Source organism: Dama dama, chromosome 11 (genome assembly GCF_033118175.1).
Source record: "Dama dama isolate Ldn47 chromosome 11, ASM3311817v1, whole genome shotgun sequence".
NCBI lineage: Eukaryota > Metazoa > Chordata > Mammalia > Artiodactyla > Cervidae > Dama > Dama dama.
The window spans coordinates 74,877,832-74,898,562 of record NC_083691.1 but is presented as its reverse complement, the minus strand read 5'-3'; the positions used below and the strand labels follow the sequence as shown (position 1 = coordinate 74,898,562).

Sequence of the window (20,731 nt, the reverse complement as noted above, 5' to 3'; positions counted from 1 at the left end):
CGGAAGTAACACAACATTGTAAATCAACTATACTTTAAAAAAAAGTTAACAAAACTATGACCCTAGGCAAGTCGCCTAACCTTTCTGTGCCTTGGTTTCTTATCTGCAAAATGAGGATCACTGTAAAATGCACCTCACAGGGTTACTGTAATGACCAAATGAGGTAATGTCCTATGTGGTACTTACAATCATACCTAAAACATAGGTCTGGCACATAGGACAAGTGACCAATCAATGAGTTATAATTGATAATCTTTCAGCTCATATTTTTAAATAGGCACATACGAAATAAGCTGTAATTACAATCTGCAACCCTATCATTCCTCAAATACACCATCTCTAAAGCTATTTTTTAAAGTATTTCTAAAAAACTACACCTACCTATATATACTAGACGTTTCTATCATTTTTAAGAGTCTCCATTTGAATGGCTCTATTCATTCAAAATTATGTATTGAGAGCCCCTACTATAAACCAAGCAATTAAGGGGCAAACTAAGATTATTTTTTAGATAAATTTTAATAACACAAACTTTAAAAAATGTGTTGCAATATAATTTTTGGAGAGGTATGTGATATGAGAGATCTCAAGGGAAAACTGACTAATCTGCAGATCAGAAAACCTAGAAATACTTAGAACAACTCAACTCTTTCAGATAAAAAATGAAGATAAAACCCAGGCAATTCTAAATTTCACACAAACTACCTTTTAATATGTTTTGTTTATCATGCTTACCATAGACTTACATTTGCATGACTGATAGAATTGATCTTTCAAAACCTACTTACTTTCAAACTTCAACTGGTTTAAAATGATCATTTATATTTTCCTCTGAATTTCATTTTAAATGATGTGTTTTTCCAGATGTCCTTCAAGTAGATGCTACTGTCTGGTGTGAGAATACATGACCAGATGGATCTACTCATCTGGGTACGATTCTCTGGTTGGTTGTAGCTCAGAGTTGGTTGGTTCAGAGTTGGTTGTAACTCTGCCCTGAGCCATGTATATCTACCACTCTCCCGTGACTAAGAACACAGATTTAGGAAGAGCTATTTGTGGAGAGGGCCACAGTCTCCAGGCTGGAACTTCTTGTCAAAGTGACGATATAAGGTCCCTGCCAGGACCATGCAAATGAGTTTTACCTTAGCCAGCACTCTTCTCTATCACATGAAAGTCCTACTAGCATATCATCTTCAGTATCATTGCCCTACAATGAACCTACCTTTTAAATCCCAAACCACTTTCTATCAGTTAAATACTAATATTTTTCCCATGCTTGAAGTATGTAACTCACATTCATATAAATTAATATTTTATTTTGGTTTGTCTAAAACACTGTAAGACCTTTAGTAACAGAAACACCAATTAACCTAAAAATATGCACTCTTTCAATAATTAAATCCATAATCTTGGCTTCATCCTTTTCTCTACCATTATTTGCTGTGATTCATTTAATTTTCCTAATGATCTCCAGCATCAATTTATTAAAGTATTATCTGTGGCACCTGTGACTTTTAATAATGAATATATGTCTCACAGATATTAATTTTAAAATCTGATAAAACCAGAGAAAACAAAAAATAATTTTTAAATTTAACAATGCCTCATTTATCTGGTATCTGATGGGAATAAGTACAAATATTTAACAATTTTAAATTGTTTTAAAGACAATCTCTATCCATTTCGCTTTTTAACTTTATAAGAAACAAATACACTCAGAAGAGATTTGATTTTGTGTTCAATTCCATTTTGGAGATAGTAGCACTGGAAGTCCACAGAGTTTAAAGGTATTTGTTGGTTTTCTAGGTACAAAATCCTCATATGTATTAGCTTCAAATACTCTCCTACAAATATATTAAATTTTTTGGCCTAACATACACTACCAACTGAGGGGTTGTGGCATTTAAATGAGATTCTCGTGTGGGGAAAGAAATACAATATAATAACTACTCGACCTTTTTCAAAAAAATCTAAGCCATGGCCATTGTTAAAGAACAGGGATAAAAAGAATCATGGTGTCCTGGAGCGCTAGATTCTGAGTCTTCCTCTAATCAGTCAAGAAATGCTGAACAAGATGCATACTCCTCTCCTCACACTTGGCTCTCTTATGTGTAGAAATGAGGATGAAACCGGCCTTGCACTATGGTTACCAGGATTAAGTTACTTGTGTGACAGTGCCAAGCCCCATGTCTGGTCCATAAACAAAGAGATACTGTGTTTTCCCTCTACTGCCATCTGAAATGTCAGACAGGATTGAAAATTACGTGAAATCCAAATACCCTAAATACCCAAATACCAGAGAAACAAAAAGATGAGTTAACAATCCACTCTACCAATTTAAGGACTGTTGTGCAGAATGAATAAAACAAGCTGAGCTAATGCACATTCTCTGGAGAATTCAAATAATGAATTGGCAGTTTTTTGGGAATGCTAAGAAAAAACAGTCATTAACCTACTCCTTTTATAGGTCATAAATGCCTATAACATCAGTTAAGCAGTTAACTGTTGGGTTCTGAACTATGTAATTTAGAATTATATTATTTAATCCTCACTAGAAAGTGTCAGAGCCAGGGTTTGAACCCAGTAATTGGATGCCTCAGCTCTTAAAAATCCTGTTATCTGTCTACCTATTAATAAAACATGTGGGTTTAAAAACTTCATGTAAATTTCCTTTGTTTAGAATGACCAAGATCAATTCTTAACTTTGTACTAATTTTTTTAATAATGTGAAGTGCCGATTTTTGATAAGTAAAGAATTAAGACATTTTCCAGATGAAAAGCTGATAACCATATATTCTGAAAATATTTAGAGCATATTAAATCTGAATCAGAATCTAACTCACACTCTGGATCTAAATTATCATTACCAAACAATTAAATTCCAGTCCTGGTAATATTTCTGTTATAACTTATATAGAATATGTACTTTGTACACAGTACGAACTCAACAAATACTTATTGATTAGCTATTTTTACAGCAGATGGAAACATCAAATTATAATGTAAAAAGATTTTCCATAATCAAAAATTTTGTCAGTTACTGCAGCTATAAGTTTTCTCTGGGGGTGAAGAAGGCAGTCTGGGTTATGGACAATTCAATGTTTATAATGTAATAATTAAGGCAGGGAAGAGAAGCAAGATGACTTTGAATTACTTTCAAAGAAAACAATAAGATGACCAACAACATAGCAGGCAGCCATCAACCATATTCCCTTTCACCAAATTCTCTTGTTGCCTACTAGAAATGGAAGGCTTCCTCCAATTATAAAGATGCCTGGTATCTTTTGTCATTTGTCATTACTTAAAATTTTTTAAAATTCCTATTTTAGTAAGTGAAAAACCTTTTCATTAAGGTTATGTATTTTCAGTGGGCCTTCCCAGTCACTAAATTCTGAAACAACTTAAAAACTATAAATATTCTTGAACTTGCTCAATACAGAACTCACATCACTATATAATCTTATGCTTGGCCTCTGGGCACTTTATACACAGATTGAGTACAAAGTAGAAAAATGGAACTAAAATATGTTGAAGTTTTTGTGAGTTGGTTTGTGTGTATGTGTTTTTAAAGAAAGTGTAATTGCTTAACCAGATACTCTTGCTTCTCCAAGTTTACTTATTTTTATTAAACATAAGTAAAATCAGATCACAACCCAGAAAAGCTTACTTTACCACAAACATATCAAATCTTTATTGGGCTACAAGGAATACAGAACTAAAATCTCTTCCTAATATTAAAGTTTAAATAATAAAGTATAGACAGAAGTTTTCTTCTTCTGAAATTCTACTTTAGAAAAATCTCCATTCTGAAATAATGCCATAATCTTTTATCTGGTTTATTGTTTCTCTGGCAGATTCTGTCAGCATCGTGAGCCACATTGAGTACTTATTGTGTGGTTAGGTTTACAAAGAAAAAAACACAACAGAACAGAAAACTTTGATTAAAATAAAAAGTGAAAAAAAAAAAGACATCATTTCTTTAGTTTATAATTGTTAAACTAGTAAATAATTGCTAAACTGGGGAGGGGCAGGTAATTATTATTTGAATAAAAGATGATTAATTATATATCACTTCTAACATATCTATCATAATTTTAAAAGATGATAGTGAATACATATCTATCATAATTTTGAAAGATGATAGTAAATAAGTGGCTCATTAACTTGGAATACTCTTAAAACAAGCCAGCAGTAAAGATTATTAAATAACCAGTAATATTCCAGTCAAATGAAACATTCCTAATGAAGACCAACATTTGTTACATACTAAATTAGCTAGCTAGAATTTTTTTTTAAGTCAACAATTCAAATAGAACATTTATATTAATTTTAAAAGTCTGATACCATTAATTTGGATCCAGTTCACCTCTTACTGTAAATAAGAATTGAGATAGAAAAATGAGAGTCACTAGCTAGAAGCCTAAACAATCAAAAATGGATAATTGAATTGTAAATAATTGAAATATATATTTTCTACACAAACCTAAACCCAGATTTTAGAAAGATGCATCTACTCCTCATAATTCAACATCTACTTCTGCACAGTCTTTTTTGCCTGTCTTTCCCCCCATCTTTGGCTGCACCACATAGTATGTGGGATCTTAGTTTCCTAATCAGGGATCAAACCCACGCCCCCTGCACCAGAAGGCAAAGTTTTAACCACTGGACCACCAGGGATATCCCTGCACAGTCTTAAGACTTATTTATACAGGTGTAAGATGCAAAGAGTCAACTCATTGGAAAAGACCCTGATGCTGAGAAAGATTGAGGGCAGGAGGAGAAGGGGGCAACAGAGGATGAGATGGTTGGATGGCATCACTGACTTGATGGACATGAGTTTGAGCAAACGCCAGGAGATAGTGAAGGACAAGGAAGCCTGGTGTGCTAGTCTATGGGATCACAAAGACTTGGACACGACTTAGTGACTAAACAACAACAAGATATCAAACTTTTACACTCCAAAATATTCCATCTATATGCAAACTAACAAGCTAATTACATGTTACCTTACCAACTCATAAGCTGATGGCCCATGGTGCGTTATATATTGATACTTTGTATTAGATTTAATTTCATATATCTGAAATAAGGGATTAAGACACAATTTCCTATGTATACTTTTCAGTGATTTTGACTGTCCTCCAATTTAGAAATTATGACACTATAGAATGAAATTAAGTTTCATAAGATGGTAACTTGAGTACAGATGAATCTCTATTTCCCAGCAATCACTGAGATGGCCAAGAGAATATAAAAGAAACCTTTATTAATACTATAACCTTGGGAATGGTATCAGTGACACCATGCATGCCAAACCTCCAGGGATTTCTCTAACATATAAGTAGGTGAAGAACTATTACAGGGAAGGGCAAACCTACCAGACTTATGGAATGTAAAACAACAACTCATTTGTTAGGGAGACACAACATCTAATAGAAACCACAAAAAATGGCCTTAAAAAGTAGGCAGTTAAGTGCAAGACATACAATCCAGCTCCCTCAATGGCCTTTGGAAAGTGAGACACATATTAGAGATTCATTACCTAGGAATTTATTTTAAAGAGAAAACTGGACAAACTAAGACAAATTTAAGGAGAAAACTGGACAAAACTGCAAGGATGTATGTTTTATGATAATTATGATAATAATAGTGAAAACTGTAAATAATCTAAATATCCATTCATAAGAAATTCATATATGATTTTACCCAAATAATACAGTATTACACCCATGCAACTTTTCACTGACATGGAATGAGTTCCATAATATACTGTGGAAGGGGAAAGAAACAGATTAAAAATAATATGTGTACTATGAATAGTTACACAAAGAGAGAGCTGCAAAAACTGTCACCAAAACACAAATGGGAGTTGCCTCTGGGTGGCTGGATATTTGATCATTTTTACTTACTTTTTATAATTATTAGTACTGCTGAAGTTTTCTAAATAAATGTACACTGTCTTTGTAATCAAGAGAAAAATTTTCATTTTGAAAAAATAAAGTATATTTATTTTTTAATACTAAAATTGATTTGGGAGAAATTATCTTGATAATTGGAAACATCCATTAAGATACAGATTAAAAGATCTTTATCATAACATTGTTTATAACAGTAAAATAGTAAAAATGGTAAATTATTAGCAATAATTTAAATGATCAATAGCAAATTTGTTAAATTTTAGAATAACTATACAATGATTTACTACAAAGCCATTAAAAATTATGACAAAGATGTATTCATCACTAGCTCAGTGACCTTGGAAATATCACATGTCCTCTAGGTATCAGTTTTCTCATCTGTAAAATGCGGATAAAAAGAATACTTACGGTGCTTCACCTAGCTTATTAGCTATACCCTATTGTGATAGAAAATGAAAAATCTGATGTTTGTTTCCTCTAATTCACAAACAATTATTTCAAAATCAACTTTGCTATATGCTAAAATAGTGCTGGAAGACAGAAACAGGCTAATCTGGATACCTGTAGCACTGAGGCCCCAATAAGTCACCCGGATGACAGTGACAGAGGGAACCGACATCCCTACTTAACTGAACAATGAAACAAGTTATATATACACTCGTTGGCATCATCAGTTTTACCCTCACTGTACAAACGTTTACTTTGCTGCTTTAAGGAGTTGAAACCAACCTGCCACGGTCTTCCCCAATCCAGTGGAATAGGAAAAGCACCAAGCCATATTCCTACAAAACTAGAAATTGTAGTGATCTGAAGACTATTCTCCCAAACGGACGTAACTCTGTAAAACACAAATATATATATCATTGGTGGAACAGATCTCAGCTGCTGGGAAATCAAACGAATAGCATATATTAACACCATACATATGTACGTGTTTTCATTTCAAATAAGCATCTCAAATTGACACATAAATATTTGCCATGAATCATTAACAATTAATTGGCAAGAAGATATAAGTGGTTTTCAGTTGGAAAAGTAACATATACACATACTGAAAGTCAAACAATACAAAAGAGTATTTGCAATGAATGCTAAATCCTCCTCTCACCCTTATTATCAACTTTGGTTCCTTTTCCCAGAAATGACTATTACCAACTTAGTACATAGCTTTCCAGAAATATTTTATACACACAAAACCACACAATTTTGTTTAGAAATGATATATGCACATTTGCTTATATGCACACATGTATATAAACCCTTCAAAACAAAACTCAAATGTACCATGTCATAAACACGGTTTTGCTGTGTATCTTCCTGTTAACAGTTTTACTAGTATTCCTTTGTCCCAAGGAAGCATCATTTATTCAACTAGTCCCTTACGGCACATTTCATTTAAGAAAATAAACTCTTATTTGGTGGGAAAGGAGTAGAGAATGAGAACAAAATATTACAAAAGATCCAATGATGTGGCCTACCATTCTTATTTATTAAGTGCACATCTTACAGTGTAAAGGTGGAAAGACATAATTCTGCCTGTCTCTTAGTAAGTCTTGGCTTCAGTCTGCCCCTAATGTGATCACTTAACTGGGTGGAATAAGAATCTCATTACAGTGGAGTAAACCACTCCCCCAAAATGCAGTAACTGGAGTCCAAATATTCAACTGTTTGAAATGCAGTGTTTAGTTATTCTGAAGTTTATGAAAAGCAGTTTCTTCCGTTAGTGTGGTAAAGGGGGGAAACATTTGCTTTGTTAGATGACTGCTTTAGAAACAGGTTAATTACTATACACATAAAGTACACTGAATTAAAACCATCCAGAATGACAAGTCAGTCCATAAACCAACGTCCCATCACCTATCCATCTCATTACTACCTTTCCCTCACCTACAATGAGTTAAGAGCTTCAGCCTGTTTCTGTTGAAAACTGGAGCGGGAAAAAGATCGGAAGCAACCCCCATATATCCACATCTGTGTTACTGGTTAGGCTTAATTGTTCTTTTCTATTTTGTGTAACACTTAAAAAGAAAAGTCAATTTCTTCAACTAACATTCAACAGAACAGGGATCTATTCCAGTCTTAGAGGTGAAAAAACTGATGAGTTGAATGTAAAGAGAGAATTGTACGATTCAGGCAATTAAAAGGTTTGTCTAAGGTAATTTTTTACTTTATGTTGCTGAGAAACGTTGACTACCTTTCACCAAAACATACAACTCTTGGTATTGCAATGTGTAAAGTGATTTGCCAAGAGAAACAAAAGTTGAGAGCAGAGTTTACTTTCTGCTAAGCAGAGTTTTACTTTTTTTCTTTTTTTATGAAAGAGGAAGTTCAGCTGAATTTGGAAGAATGAGCAGTATTTGGTCTTGAAGAAATGGAGAAAGAGATATATTATAGGTTAAAAGAACATAAGTAAAATTGGTTGAGCCCAAGTGGAAGAATGGGTAACAACACTGGAAAAGTAGGTTAGAGTAGGATTTTTAAAAAAATAATGGCTTTATTGAATACAGTAAAAAAAAAAAAAATGCTAAAGAGAAACCTTTTCCAGCCATACGATTCACTTAAAGTGCACAACTCAATGTTTTTAGTATATTAACAGAAACGCACAATCATCACCCACAAAACAAAACCCTTTACATTAGCAGTCACTCCCAATTTCCCCTTCCCTCTAGATCACTAATCCACTTTCTGTCTCTATGGATTTGCCTATTCTGAACATTTCATGCAAATGAAATCAATGTGTGGTCTTCTGTGAGTGGATTATTTCACTTAGCATAGTTGCCAAGGTTCATCAGTTTTGTAGCACGTAAAAATGTCATTCCCTTTTATTGCCAAATAACATTTTATTATACAGATATATCACATTTTATTTTTTCTACACATTAGTTGATGGACACCTGGGTTGTTTTGACTTTTTGGCTATTACATCTAATGCTACTATAAACATTCATATATAAGTTTTGTGTGGACATATGTTTTTCTTGGGAATATACTAAGAAATAGACTTGCTGATAACTCTGTGCTTAACCTTCTGAGGAAATGCCAGACTATCATCCAAAGCAGCTGAGCTATTTTATATTCCCATCAGCAGTGTTTGTGGGTTCCAATTTCCAGATCCTCGCTAACACTTGCTACTACTGATTATAGCCATCTTAGTGAGTGGTGAAGTGGTATCTCATTGTGGTAGATTTAGGGTTAGGATTTTATAAAAGCCTTAAAGTCAAATTTTTTAAGTCAAAAGAAGTCAAGAGAAGTCTCTGAAGGCTTTAAATCCAGTCAGCAATATGAGGTAAGTCTAATAAGATTTATGTACATGTCTAATAAGATTTATGTACATGTCTAATCTAAGCTCCAAGTTCCTGAATTTCAAGGGGCAAGATCCATGTCTTCACACTTTGTTTTTCATTGTTATAAGTACACTTGTGGTCATCTTATATTTGTTAAAATAAGGGCAAATATCCAAGAGATCGTCCTCTATTTTGTTTGTTTGATGTATGAAGAGTATTTACAATCTTACAACAAACGCAGAAAAAAATGGAACCAAGACCTAGCTTAAAAATTAGAAGAAATATGTAGCCTATCTTTTTAAAATTAAAAATTTATATTTATCAAAAATATATATAAATATCTTTAAAATCAAAGATCACAATTAGACTAGTATAACCCCTCTCTGATCCCTTCTCACTCCTGATTTCAGCTTCTAAATAGCAGACAGTTTCAGCTCTTCACTGTTTTTTCCATGTACCTCATATTTAAAGATTTTTCAAGATTTAGTTTAGTTTTTCAAGATTTACTTACTTTCTGCTCTCTACAGTGGGAGAAGAGGATTTAGAACTCTTCACCCACAAGCCTCCCATCCCCGCATACACATTTCTCTCTGACTCCTCATCCTCTTTGACGATAATATCTCCTCCTCTCAGCTGTACCTGCATTATGATGATTATGGAAACATTCATCACAGCTGAAGCATACAGCTAACCATAATTACACTCTTTCTTCGAGTAAAATTTTCATTTTCTTTGGATATTAAGAATGCCTCTCTTTCTTACCCTCCATTTGTTTACATAGCTGTCACTAAGTCATTCTCAAATATTCCAAGGAAACCAAATGTCCCTGTAAATGCTTGTTGGTACTTCCCCTCTCTGATCTCCCCACTCTCTTGGGGGGACACCTCACCTGCTCTAAACTGCCCTGCTTGCTGTCTAAGCCTCAGGAGCAACTGTGTTCCTGCGAGCGCCCTACACCATCTCGTGAATTCCCTTGGCCTCTGTCCCTGCTTCTGGGTCTCCATTTTTCTGAATTTCAAGACTTCTTCCTTCTACTTCCCCCTTTTAAAAAGCACATCCTTTAATACATTCCTGAGAAAATGTAGGGGGAAAACAGAGTTTAGAGATGTTTAAAGTCTGACAGTGACTTTACTGTAACTGTTGGCAATCATTTTGTCTCAGAACGTTGAAGGCATTGCTACACTGTTTTCTGATTCCTGCTTGAAAAGTTCAGGGCCATCTGGCTCCCAGTTCTCTGTAAGTAACATGTTCTCTATGCCCCATCCTCCCACCATCCTCTCTGGGAGCCTTTAGAAGCATCTCTTTATTTCTTGTTATCTAAAATTTCACATTAATATGTCTTGGAGTGGGTCTTTTCATCCATTATGCCAGAAATACACATGGGCTTTCTTAATTTAGACTCTCAAGTTTTTAGTTCTTGAAATTTTCATTTATTTAAAGACTTGCCTTTTGATGCCCAGATCCCTTAAGAATTTTGTTTTTCTTACTCTTTTGCTGGGGATACTATCATTATGAATTAATTCTCTAATCTTCTTACTTTTTAACCCATTTCCCATATCTTTGCCTTTTTGTTTGACTAAAGGATCTTTTCAACTTTGTCCCTACTTCTGTTGAATTTTTTAATTCCCAAGAAGCTTTCTTCTCTGAATATTCCTTTTGATTACCTCCTGTTCATGTTTATGGATGTAAAAATATATATTTTAAAAGTTATTTTCTGGTTCTTACACTGCTTTTATTTCCACTGAGTTTCTTTTTTGTTGTTTGCATTTCTGGTTTTCAGCTTAGAGGTGTCCTTCAAATGTCTAGTGATTCTTCAGTTACCATTCTACTTAAATGTAAAACACTATATATGAAATGTCCAGAAAAGGCAAATTTATAGAGACAGAAAGTACTTTAGTGTTTGCCTGGGATGGAGAGTAAGGGGGTGGGTGGGAGAGAAGGGTGGGAATGGAGAACGACTGTTAACAGGTATTTCTTTTGGGGTGATGAAATGTTCTTCGATTGTGCTGATGGTTACAAAACAGTACCTATACAAAAACACTATCGAGTTATACATTTTATTGCTTTATTTTTTGGCCGTTATGTGGGATCTTAGTTACCCAACCAGGAATTGAACCTCTGTCCCCTGCAGTGGAAGCGTGGAGTCTTAACCACTGGACCACCAGGGAAGTCCCCTTGAACTGTACACTTTAAATGGGTGAGTTTTATGGCTTGAAGTTATATCTCAATAATGTGCTTTTTAAAAAGACAACAAAAAAGTGAAGCTCTATAAACAGATGGCTGGATGATCACTGTACACGAGTAGCATGATTCAACTGCTGGGCTTCACTGCTCCAGGAAATGTGTAGGAACCCTGCCCGTTAAGAGAAATCTCAAATGTCAGTGTCTATAGGTGTTTGGTACCATTCTTCCCAGAGAGAAGTCATTTCAGTATTCTGCCTAGATGGTACAAGCCTGGCTCTCAGTGTTCTGGGCCCAGAAGATAAAAAGGACTAGGCATAAGGTAAAGACTCATTGCTTAGTATGTAGAATTTTAAGCGTTCCTGAAGACATTGTAGCAACTAGGCTCAGGATCTGGGGGTAGCCAGAGGGGCTGTGGGTGCATCTTTCTCCATCTTCCCTTCACCCACTGTATAACTTCCATTACTACGATATTTATGCAGTATTTATATTCTGTTCTGAACTCCAATTCATTCAACTATTTTCTTGATATAGTAACCCCCTTATATACACACTCAGTAATTCCTTCATCTGGGGAAACTCTCTTCTATCATACCGTTGAAGTATTTTTGGCTTTGTATTTCAGAGGTACTAACTTGTCTTAAGTTGACCTCCTTTGTGTGTTCTCTATATTTATCATTTCTTCTCTAATTGCTTTATTCTTCCCAACCCCCGTTAGCCTTCATTCATTTTGATTAGCTCAAACCTTTCTTGCTGCTACAACTTGATTTTGTAATTCATCTATGTTTCTAATTTATGATCTAATACTATGATCTGGATCCTCAATTTATTTCATTAATTTTTCAATTTCCTTCTCCACCTCATTTTAATTATCTCATCTTTGAACTCTTATTTTATTGCATTAATATCCTTAATAACATTTTTTTCTGTGGTAAACTGTGTGGAGCTTTTGTGTTTGTGTTCCTTGGGTAGTATTTTCTTCCAGGCTGAGTTCCTTGTCTTCTACATGCCTTTTTCTTCTTCTACAGCTTGTTTCTAGGCGTTGTCAGACCATTTCTTTTCAACTTGCCCATACTTCATATGGTCAGGCTGCCCAAACTACCCATTTGCTTGGATAAAATGAATGCGTTGCTTGAAGGTGCCTTCCCATCTTAACCAACATCAATTTTTCAAGTCTTGAAGTTGCATTTTGAGGACTGGATGTTCTTTTCTATCAAATTTTTGGTGACATGAGGCAGAAGGAAAGAATGGAGGCAGAGAGCCAAGGCAAGGGAAATGGTGTCTTTGCAATTTAATCAGAAATATTCAGCTGAAATTTAATGAATGGTGGTTCTATAAATTAAAAAAAATTTTCTGACCAGGGCTTATGGATCCCATTAGGAATCAGATGAAACTATAGGAGAACAGTCTGCTTCTTGGGTAAAACCCAGTAGGCAGCAGCCCTGGGAGACTGATAAAGAGTATAAACAGCACTGATGGGGATTCAGGGAAACTGGCACTCTGTTGAGGTGTATGTATGTTTGTGTGTGTGAGTTCTGATAATGATGTGTGTGCCTAGTTGTGTGATGTGGGTCAGATGTGCTCAGATGATCTGTACAACTCTTTGCGACCTCATGGACTATAGCCCGCCAGCCTCCTCTGTCCATGGAATTTTCCAGGCAAGAATACTGGAGTGGGTTGCCACTTTCTACTCCAGGGGGTCTTTCCAACCCAGGTATTGAACCTGGGTCTCCTGCATTGGCAGGCAATTCTTTACCACTGTGCCACCTGGGAAGCTATATATATGTAAAATAATAAAGTATATATATGTGTGTGTGTGTGTGTGTGTGTGTGTGTGTATTTCAAATTAGAATTTTAATTTGGTGATGTCTATCAACTTCTTTTGACCTAGGAATTCCACTCCAGAAATCTGGTATACAGAAATCAGTGTACAAGTATACAAAATTGTACAAAGATTGTTCATAACAACATTATTTATATCATGAAAATTTGATAATAACCCTCAATAGGAAATTAGTTAAATCATGGTACATGGAATACTTAAAATGATGATTAGTTGCCAACATTCATCTCATCTCTGATGATTAGCCTAATTAAATCATGGTGATCCCATTCTTTCCCAACGATTAGTTTAGGAAGATTTAAGGAGAGAAGAGAAGTTGCTGCCATTTCCCTACCAGCCCAATAAGTGAAAAGCAAAGGAAATTATAAAGCAGTGACTAGTATAACCAGTTTTGTTTTTAAATTACATATATTTTTGTATAGATAAAATCTGGAACATATAAAATCTGTTAGTAACAGCTGTTCCTTACATAGCATTCTAAGATCTTTAACTTTTGATATTTTTCTATTATTTGAAGTCTTATAATATTCTTTTGTAAAAAACAAAAAGCATAAATTCCTTTCTATTCACTGATTTATAGCAGCACTGACATTGATTTATTTTCATTTTATAAATTTCCACATAAAGCCATTGGAATTCAGTGGTTAATGGCTAATTTCTTCATAGTTAAGTTTTATATATATATATGAGAACAGAATACATAGTGCACTATTCTGTAAACAAACCTAAAAGTGACTAAATATTACATATCAGTCTTTATGACAGTGAGTTCTAAGTAAATGTCCACATTATTTGACTCCACTGAAATTCATTTTATGAAATCTTAATTGAAATAAATAAACCATTTCAAATACCTACTATCTATGTTCCAGACACTGTATCAGTTATCTGAAATAGTTAACAATAAATACTATGGCTCAGACAGCCTGTCATCAAAACAGTGCTTGTTTAGATGGAGTTGATCTTTTTAACTGTTGATCTCTATCTAAAAAAGAGGCACTAAACAACTCCTCCTAGTGGCTAAAGATACTTACAGAAGTCTTACATAAACTTCCCCTTCCCCCACTGAATAAATATTAAAACCAATGTCTCTTTGCTACTAAATTTTTGTACCCACATTAAGACTAAATTACCTAATTTTAATACATATAAAAACTGGTCATTCACTGTCCTTTCACTTTTAATGTCCACAGTGGTTTTTTCAATATAAAGTCCATTTCAACACAAAGATGGCAAAAAGAGGCCTATTGTTTTCACTATACAAATAGGGCTTATAGGCTGTCTTTAGCTTGGCAAGATAATCACAGATTCAGGAATGTATTCAGAAATTAAATTTTTTCATTTCATGAACAGTGATCAGATTCTGAAACATTCAAATAAAAGCATAAAATAAACTGATAAAAGAAAAAGCAAACTTGAATGACAAATATAGGATGAAGACAGTCAAATTATTATTTTCCTTCATAAGGAAGTCAACAAATGGAAAAAAAAAAAAAAAAAAGGCCCCACAATAATTACAACACCAAAGCAACAAATTGAAGTAAACTAGTACAAATTGAGTATATTCAGTAATAAAGTATACCAAAAAGAAGTTGCTAGAATTTTTTAGGAAACCAAATGACTTTTCTATCTTCAAGCTTCTTTAAAATAGCATTCCTTATAAAAAAATTTACAATAACTTTACATGACTTTAAGAAAAAGTCTTGTTAAAACAGTCATTTAATTACTATTCAATCTGAATAGTGTCAGAACTGGCCCTTTACTCTTGGGATGCATCTCCTACACAGTTCTCAAATTCAGAGCTTTGGTGTCTTCAGTCTTTATTTAATTATCATCTACTCAGTGTTAAACATGCAAATAAATACACTAAAAATTAGGATATAATGATATTTCACTTAAAAATAGTACAAAATATTGATTCAATACTGAACAAGATGCAGCCCAATTCAAAATTGAGCTATTCGTACTGAACACCTGAACTAGTTATATTTCAAAAATAATACAAGGGCCAACTTTAAATAAGCAAAACAAAAGGAAAAAACCTCAACTACTCTACTATGTCTTCTATACTAAAATACAGGATGAATGATAAAAATTTAAAGTTCTAAAATCTTCAATCAGTACTTTAAGGTATTTTAAACACTTTCAGTGAATTAGAACTATAGCATAAGTACTTCAAATCAGAACTTTAATTTCTGTTGAAAATGGTTTCTGGATAGAAAGAAAAGTATTATTCATATGTTCTATATAACCTCCTTAAATTATAATAACATTATTTTAAATTAAAGTTGTGACTCAATATAAATAAAGTCAATATATTCAAATAATTTCAAAATAACACACAAGTAATTGTTTTTCTTAGGTATTTCATACTAATATGAAGCCACTGCAGAATCACCAGATCTTTGAATTTTTGAAATTTTTTGCATAAAAGTGAACATTTAAGGCTAACTCTAACATTAAACAAGTTACTGTATCAGATTATTTCCTCCCTCATTCAAAATTGGACATGTGACATATTTATACTAAATCCTTGAAGTATGATAAAAGTGATAGGGAAGTGATAGGAGGAAACTGAAATATCACCAATGTATGGTAGAGACATGACGACTTAAGTTCCCCACGACAAAGTTCAAATCAACTTTACATTAAATATACTGTAAAAACCATTCCTCCTTCCTGTGGTTGTCTCTGCTTAGCACTCCTTGGTCTGTTACCTAAACCAAGAAAAGTACTAAGACAAATGGCAGTCAGGATTGGGAGTATGAAGTATAAAAATGTCTCCTGACAACTGTTAACCCAGTTGACAAACATTTCTTGAGCACTTACTATTTCATAATCTCACTTGACTCTCAGGGTGGGAGGGGCAATACAGGGGCAGGGAATTAAGAGGTACAAACTATCATGTACAAAATAAGCTACAAGGATATATTGTACAACAGAGGGAATACAACCAATATTCTATAATAACTGCAAATGGCATATAACCTTTAAAAATTGTGAATCACTATACTGTACATATACTTGTAACATATAACATATAATACAACTATACTTCAAACAAATTATCAAAAGAAAGAGGCTCAGAAAATGTCTATATAATAAGTTCATGATAAATTCCTAAGAGAAACTAAGAATGGTTACTGTTTCCCTTCAGTTTTAAAGTTTGACTTTTTTCTATTTTAAAATATTAGGAATTTATATATTTAGTTCTGCTATAATGCTTGTTTTGAAAATTTGAATTTATTCCAATTTGACTGATATATTAAAGAACAATAGGAGTGATTTGGTCTGTGAGGAACACTGAGTGAACACAAAAACTGCACCCAGTTGAACTGAGCAGCATATGAATACATAAAACATGCACACCCCTCAAATATCTAGCAGCTAATCAAGACAGTGTTGTACTGGTATCAGGATATACACTAATGGGATAAGAGCTGGAAGTCCAGAAATGGAATCATGTGCTTATGATCAATTGATTTTTAACAGAGGTGCCAAGATCACTCAGAGGGATAAACAGCTTTTCAACAAATGATGCTAGGACGACTGGGAAGCCACATGCAAAGGAATAAAGTGGGAGACCCTTACTTCACACCACACACAAAAACTAACACAAAATGGATCAAAGACCCAAATTTAAGGATTAAAATTAGAAAGCTCTTAGAAGGAAACACAGGAGTAAATCTTTAACACCTTGGATTTGGCCATGGGTTCTTAGATATGACTCTAAAAGTACAAGCAACCAAAGAAAAAATAAATTAGATTTCATCAAAATTAAAATCTTTGTGTCTCAAAGAACACTGTCATGGAAGTGAGAAAACAACAGACAGAAAGAGAGTAAATAATATTTGCAAACCATACATCTGATAAAGGACTTGTATCCAGAATACATAAAGAACTCTAACAACTTAGTAATAAAAACATAAAAAACTCAATTGAAAAATGAGCAAACGATCTAAAGAGATATTTCTTCAAGGAAAACATATAACAGCCAATAGGAGCAGGAAAAGATGCTTGACCTTACTAGTCAAAAGGGAAATACAAATGAAAAACACAAAGAGATAATACTTCACACCCATAAGGATAGCAATAATTAAAAAGTCAAATACTAACAACTGTTGGTGAGGATGTAGGGGGATTGGCACCCTCACACACTGCTATGGACGTGTAAAATGGAACAGCCACATTGAAAAAGTCTGGCGGTTGTTCAAATGATTAAACATGGAGTTACTATATGACCCAACACCACCACTCCTCGGCATATACTCAAGTGAAATAAAAACATTTATCCATATGTGTTACTTATCTTGATCTTGGAATCATTTCTGCAATGTATATCAAATCACTTTAAATATGTATAATTTTATATCATCAGTTTTTCCTCAGTAAAGTTTAAAAACATAAAAAACTGTTCCATATTTAAAAATATATCCACACAAAAACCTGCACACAGACTCCTTCAGCAACTTATTCAGAACAGCAAAAAGTGAAAACTCAGATGTCTATCAGCTGATGAATGGATAAACAAAACGTGGTACATATCCATCCTTATTATTCAACAATAGAAAGGAATACAGTACTAACACATGCTACAACTGGCTTCCCAGGCGGTTCAGTGGTAAAGAATCGCCAGCCAAGAAGGAGACAGGGTTCGAACCCTGTGTAGGGAAGATACCCTGGAGAAGAAAATGGCATCTCACTCCAGAATTCTTGTCTGGGAAATCCCCTGGACAGAGCAGCCTGGCAGGCTAGAATCCATGGGGTAGCAAAAGAGTCAGACATGACTTAACAACATGCTACACAACGTGGATAAACCTCAAAAACATCATGATAAATGAAAAAGCCAATCACAAAACATCACATATTATATGATTCCATTGTTATGAAATGTGCAAAACAGGCAAATCTACAGACAGTAAATAGATTAGTGGTTGCTGAGGGCTTGTTCAGTTGCTAAGTGTCTGTGACCCATGCTGTATCCCACCAGGCTCCTCTGTCCACGGAATTTGCCAGGCAAGAATACTGGAGCGGGTTGCCATTTCCTTCTCCAGGGTGCTTACAGCTAGCGGAGAGGAATAGGGAGTTATAGCCAAAGGATACAGTTTCTTTTTAAGGTAATGAAAATATTCAAAACTGACATATCTGTTGCACATATCTGTGAATACATTAAAAATCACTGAATTGGACACTATATAGGTGACATATATGCTGTCTGAATTATATCTCCATACTGTTTAAAAAAACCCGTCTCCCAGCCGTCTCAGCTCCCCTCACGTATCTGAGCCACACCTTCCACCATCTGCCTTAACTTTTCAACAACTCTCCTTACAAGAGGCAACTCCTCCCACATCTACTTCCAAAAGCAAATTTCAGGTTTAGCCCAAGGAAAAGTGACAAACTGATTACAATATTTATGTATTTCTTAGATATTTAACATGTCTTAAACTGCCCTATCATTTTTATTAAGTTCCTACTTTTTTAATGAATCCACCTGCCGATGCAAGAGACAGGGGTTCAATCCCAGGACTGGGAGGATCCCCTGGAGGAGGATATGGCAACCCACTCCAGTATTCTTGCCTGGAGAATCGCCATGGGCAGAGGAGCCTGGTGGGCTACAGTCCACGGTGGTGCAAAGAGTCGGACATAACTGAGCATGCGTGCACATGCTCTTCTGAGTACTGAATATCTTTTATGATGTGTTACTGACGAAGTTTCTGAGTGTTGCACCTCAAATCCATTTTCTTCCCTAGCTCTGTGTTTCTTCCTGCTTAGTTTTGTATAAGGCAAGGATTTTTAGATATGCATATGCCATCGTATAGCAGAACTGACTGTACAATCAGATGACAATATCACCCTAAATGCACCATTAGTGCTATCATCAGAAACCAAAATCAAAGCTGGATAAATCAGCAATCCAAACCAATAAGATTTCAACTGATTTTCACTGTTTAAAATTTTCAAACTAAAATGTGAAAAGAAATCAATGCTATTTGGAATACTATGGTAATGATGTGGGAAAAGGTATTCAATGGTGATACACTTTTGTTTTCTAGAGACTTAATGAACACTAGAAGATGGTCCTGAAGGGGAACAAACAGTATGCATTTCAAAAGGAAAAAGTCAGTAATGTATGGAGTCTAGCTACATGGCAAGTATTTGCTCTACTTGGGCTGTTCTCTTCCAAATCACACAAAAATACCACGTTCATTTCAGTTTCTATGATTTCATTCATTCCTCTAGCATGCAGTGTCTCCCTTTTCCCCTTAGTCTCACCAAATCGCTTACTCCTGATCCAAGTCTTTCATAGATCCCCATTCCAGCTCACTCTTAAGGGATCTCCCCCACTACTGAGTTCCTAAAACTTTACACAAATTTAGTCTTATGTTTTCGCTCGTCTCATCCCTGCCCCTCGAATATCCAAGCCCCTCAGGGAGAGAATCAGGTGATTCAGACTCCACAAACTGTTTGTACAAACTCTGTACAAACTCTAAACAGAGTTAAAGGCTCAAGAAGTTTTTGCTGCTGGATGATAAATAGGACAAAATCATGGGTACCAACTAACTTTTAGTTTACTTAGTTATGACTCAACCATTTCTGATACAAGTAATTTCAACACTTTTTAAGAAGCTAAAATTTTAACTTAGTGATGCTGAAAATACATACAGCTACTAAGGGAATAAAATCCTGTAAAACCTGCACTTGGATGTCTCACCACAAAAGAGGCTGAACAAGAAACTATGGTTGTTAACACTAAACATTTTTCGCGAATGAACACCAGTTCTACATTAAAAGATGTATGGAAGCAATTTTATCTGCAGCAATTTTATCACAGTGACAAAAGTATCCCCAGGGAGTGTTTCCAAAGTTTTCTTTCGGTAGCAGTTTTCTTTTTCATACAAAAGACTAAGTGAAATTCTACCATACAGGGGGGAAAAAAGCAGAGCTAATCATGCTAAAGTGGAGGGAGAGGCCTATAGTTCTGCCTGCTTGGGTCCCCTTCAAGTGCACACAATCCTTCCCTGGTCCCGGTCCCCAGCTGCAGTGTGCCCGGAAAGCGTCTCTGAGAACCATCCAGGGCTGAGAAACAGTTGCCCTGAATAGAAAAGTACCTTGTTAGTTTTTTAATACTAACTAGCTAGTTTCTTTTAATACTTCAAACATCTCTAGAATATAAAATTAAAACTTACCCATTTCTACTGAAAATTCTTAGCCAGGCTTTGAAGTTTGGTCCTAACAAACATAAACAAGGTACAGTAGTAAAAGTGGACAAAATAACTGCAAGTGAAAATGTTTCCAGTGCCAACCTAGAAAAAAGAAAACCTTCATTAACTTTTTAAGAAGTGTTAAACGTGCATGTACACATTTTGTGTCATTTTTAAACAAATTTAATAATATAAACCTATTGTCCTACCAAAATGATGACTATAAAAAATGTTACTAATGAAATGCAAACTATAAAAAAAACAATCTAGCAGATATCTGGCTCTAACTATACAGTTCAT

General features: G+C 34.6%; 1 protein-coding gene across 1 annotated transcript in view; it reads right to left on the bottom strand.

Annotated features, from left to right (window-relative positions):
• The window catches only part of PIGF (phosphatidylinositol glycan anchor biosynthesis class F), a 30,293-nt gene that overhangs the window by 4,524 nt on the left and 5,038 nt on the right, over nt 1-20,731 (bottom strand). The window contains exons 4-5 of the mRNA XM_061155479.1: nt 20,417-20,533; nt 6,648-6,756 (exon numbers count right to left, since the gene is read on the bottom strand). Of these exons, the coding sequence (XP_061011462.1) occupies nt 6,648-6,756; nt 20,417-20,533 (226 nt within the window). The remainder of the gene's footprint in view (nt 1-6,647; nt 6,757-20,416; nt 20,534-20,731) is intronic.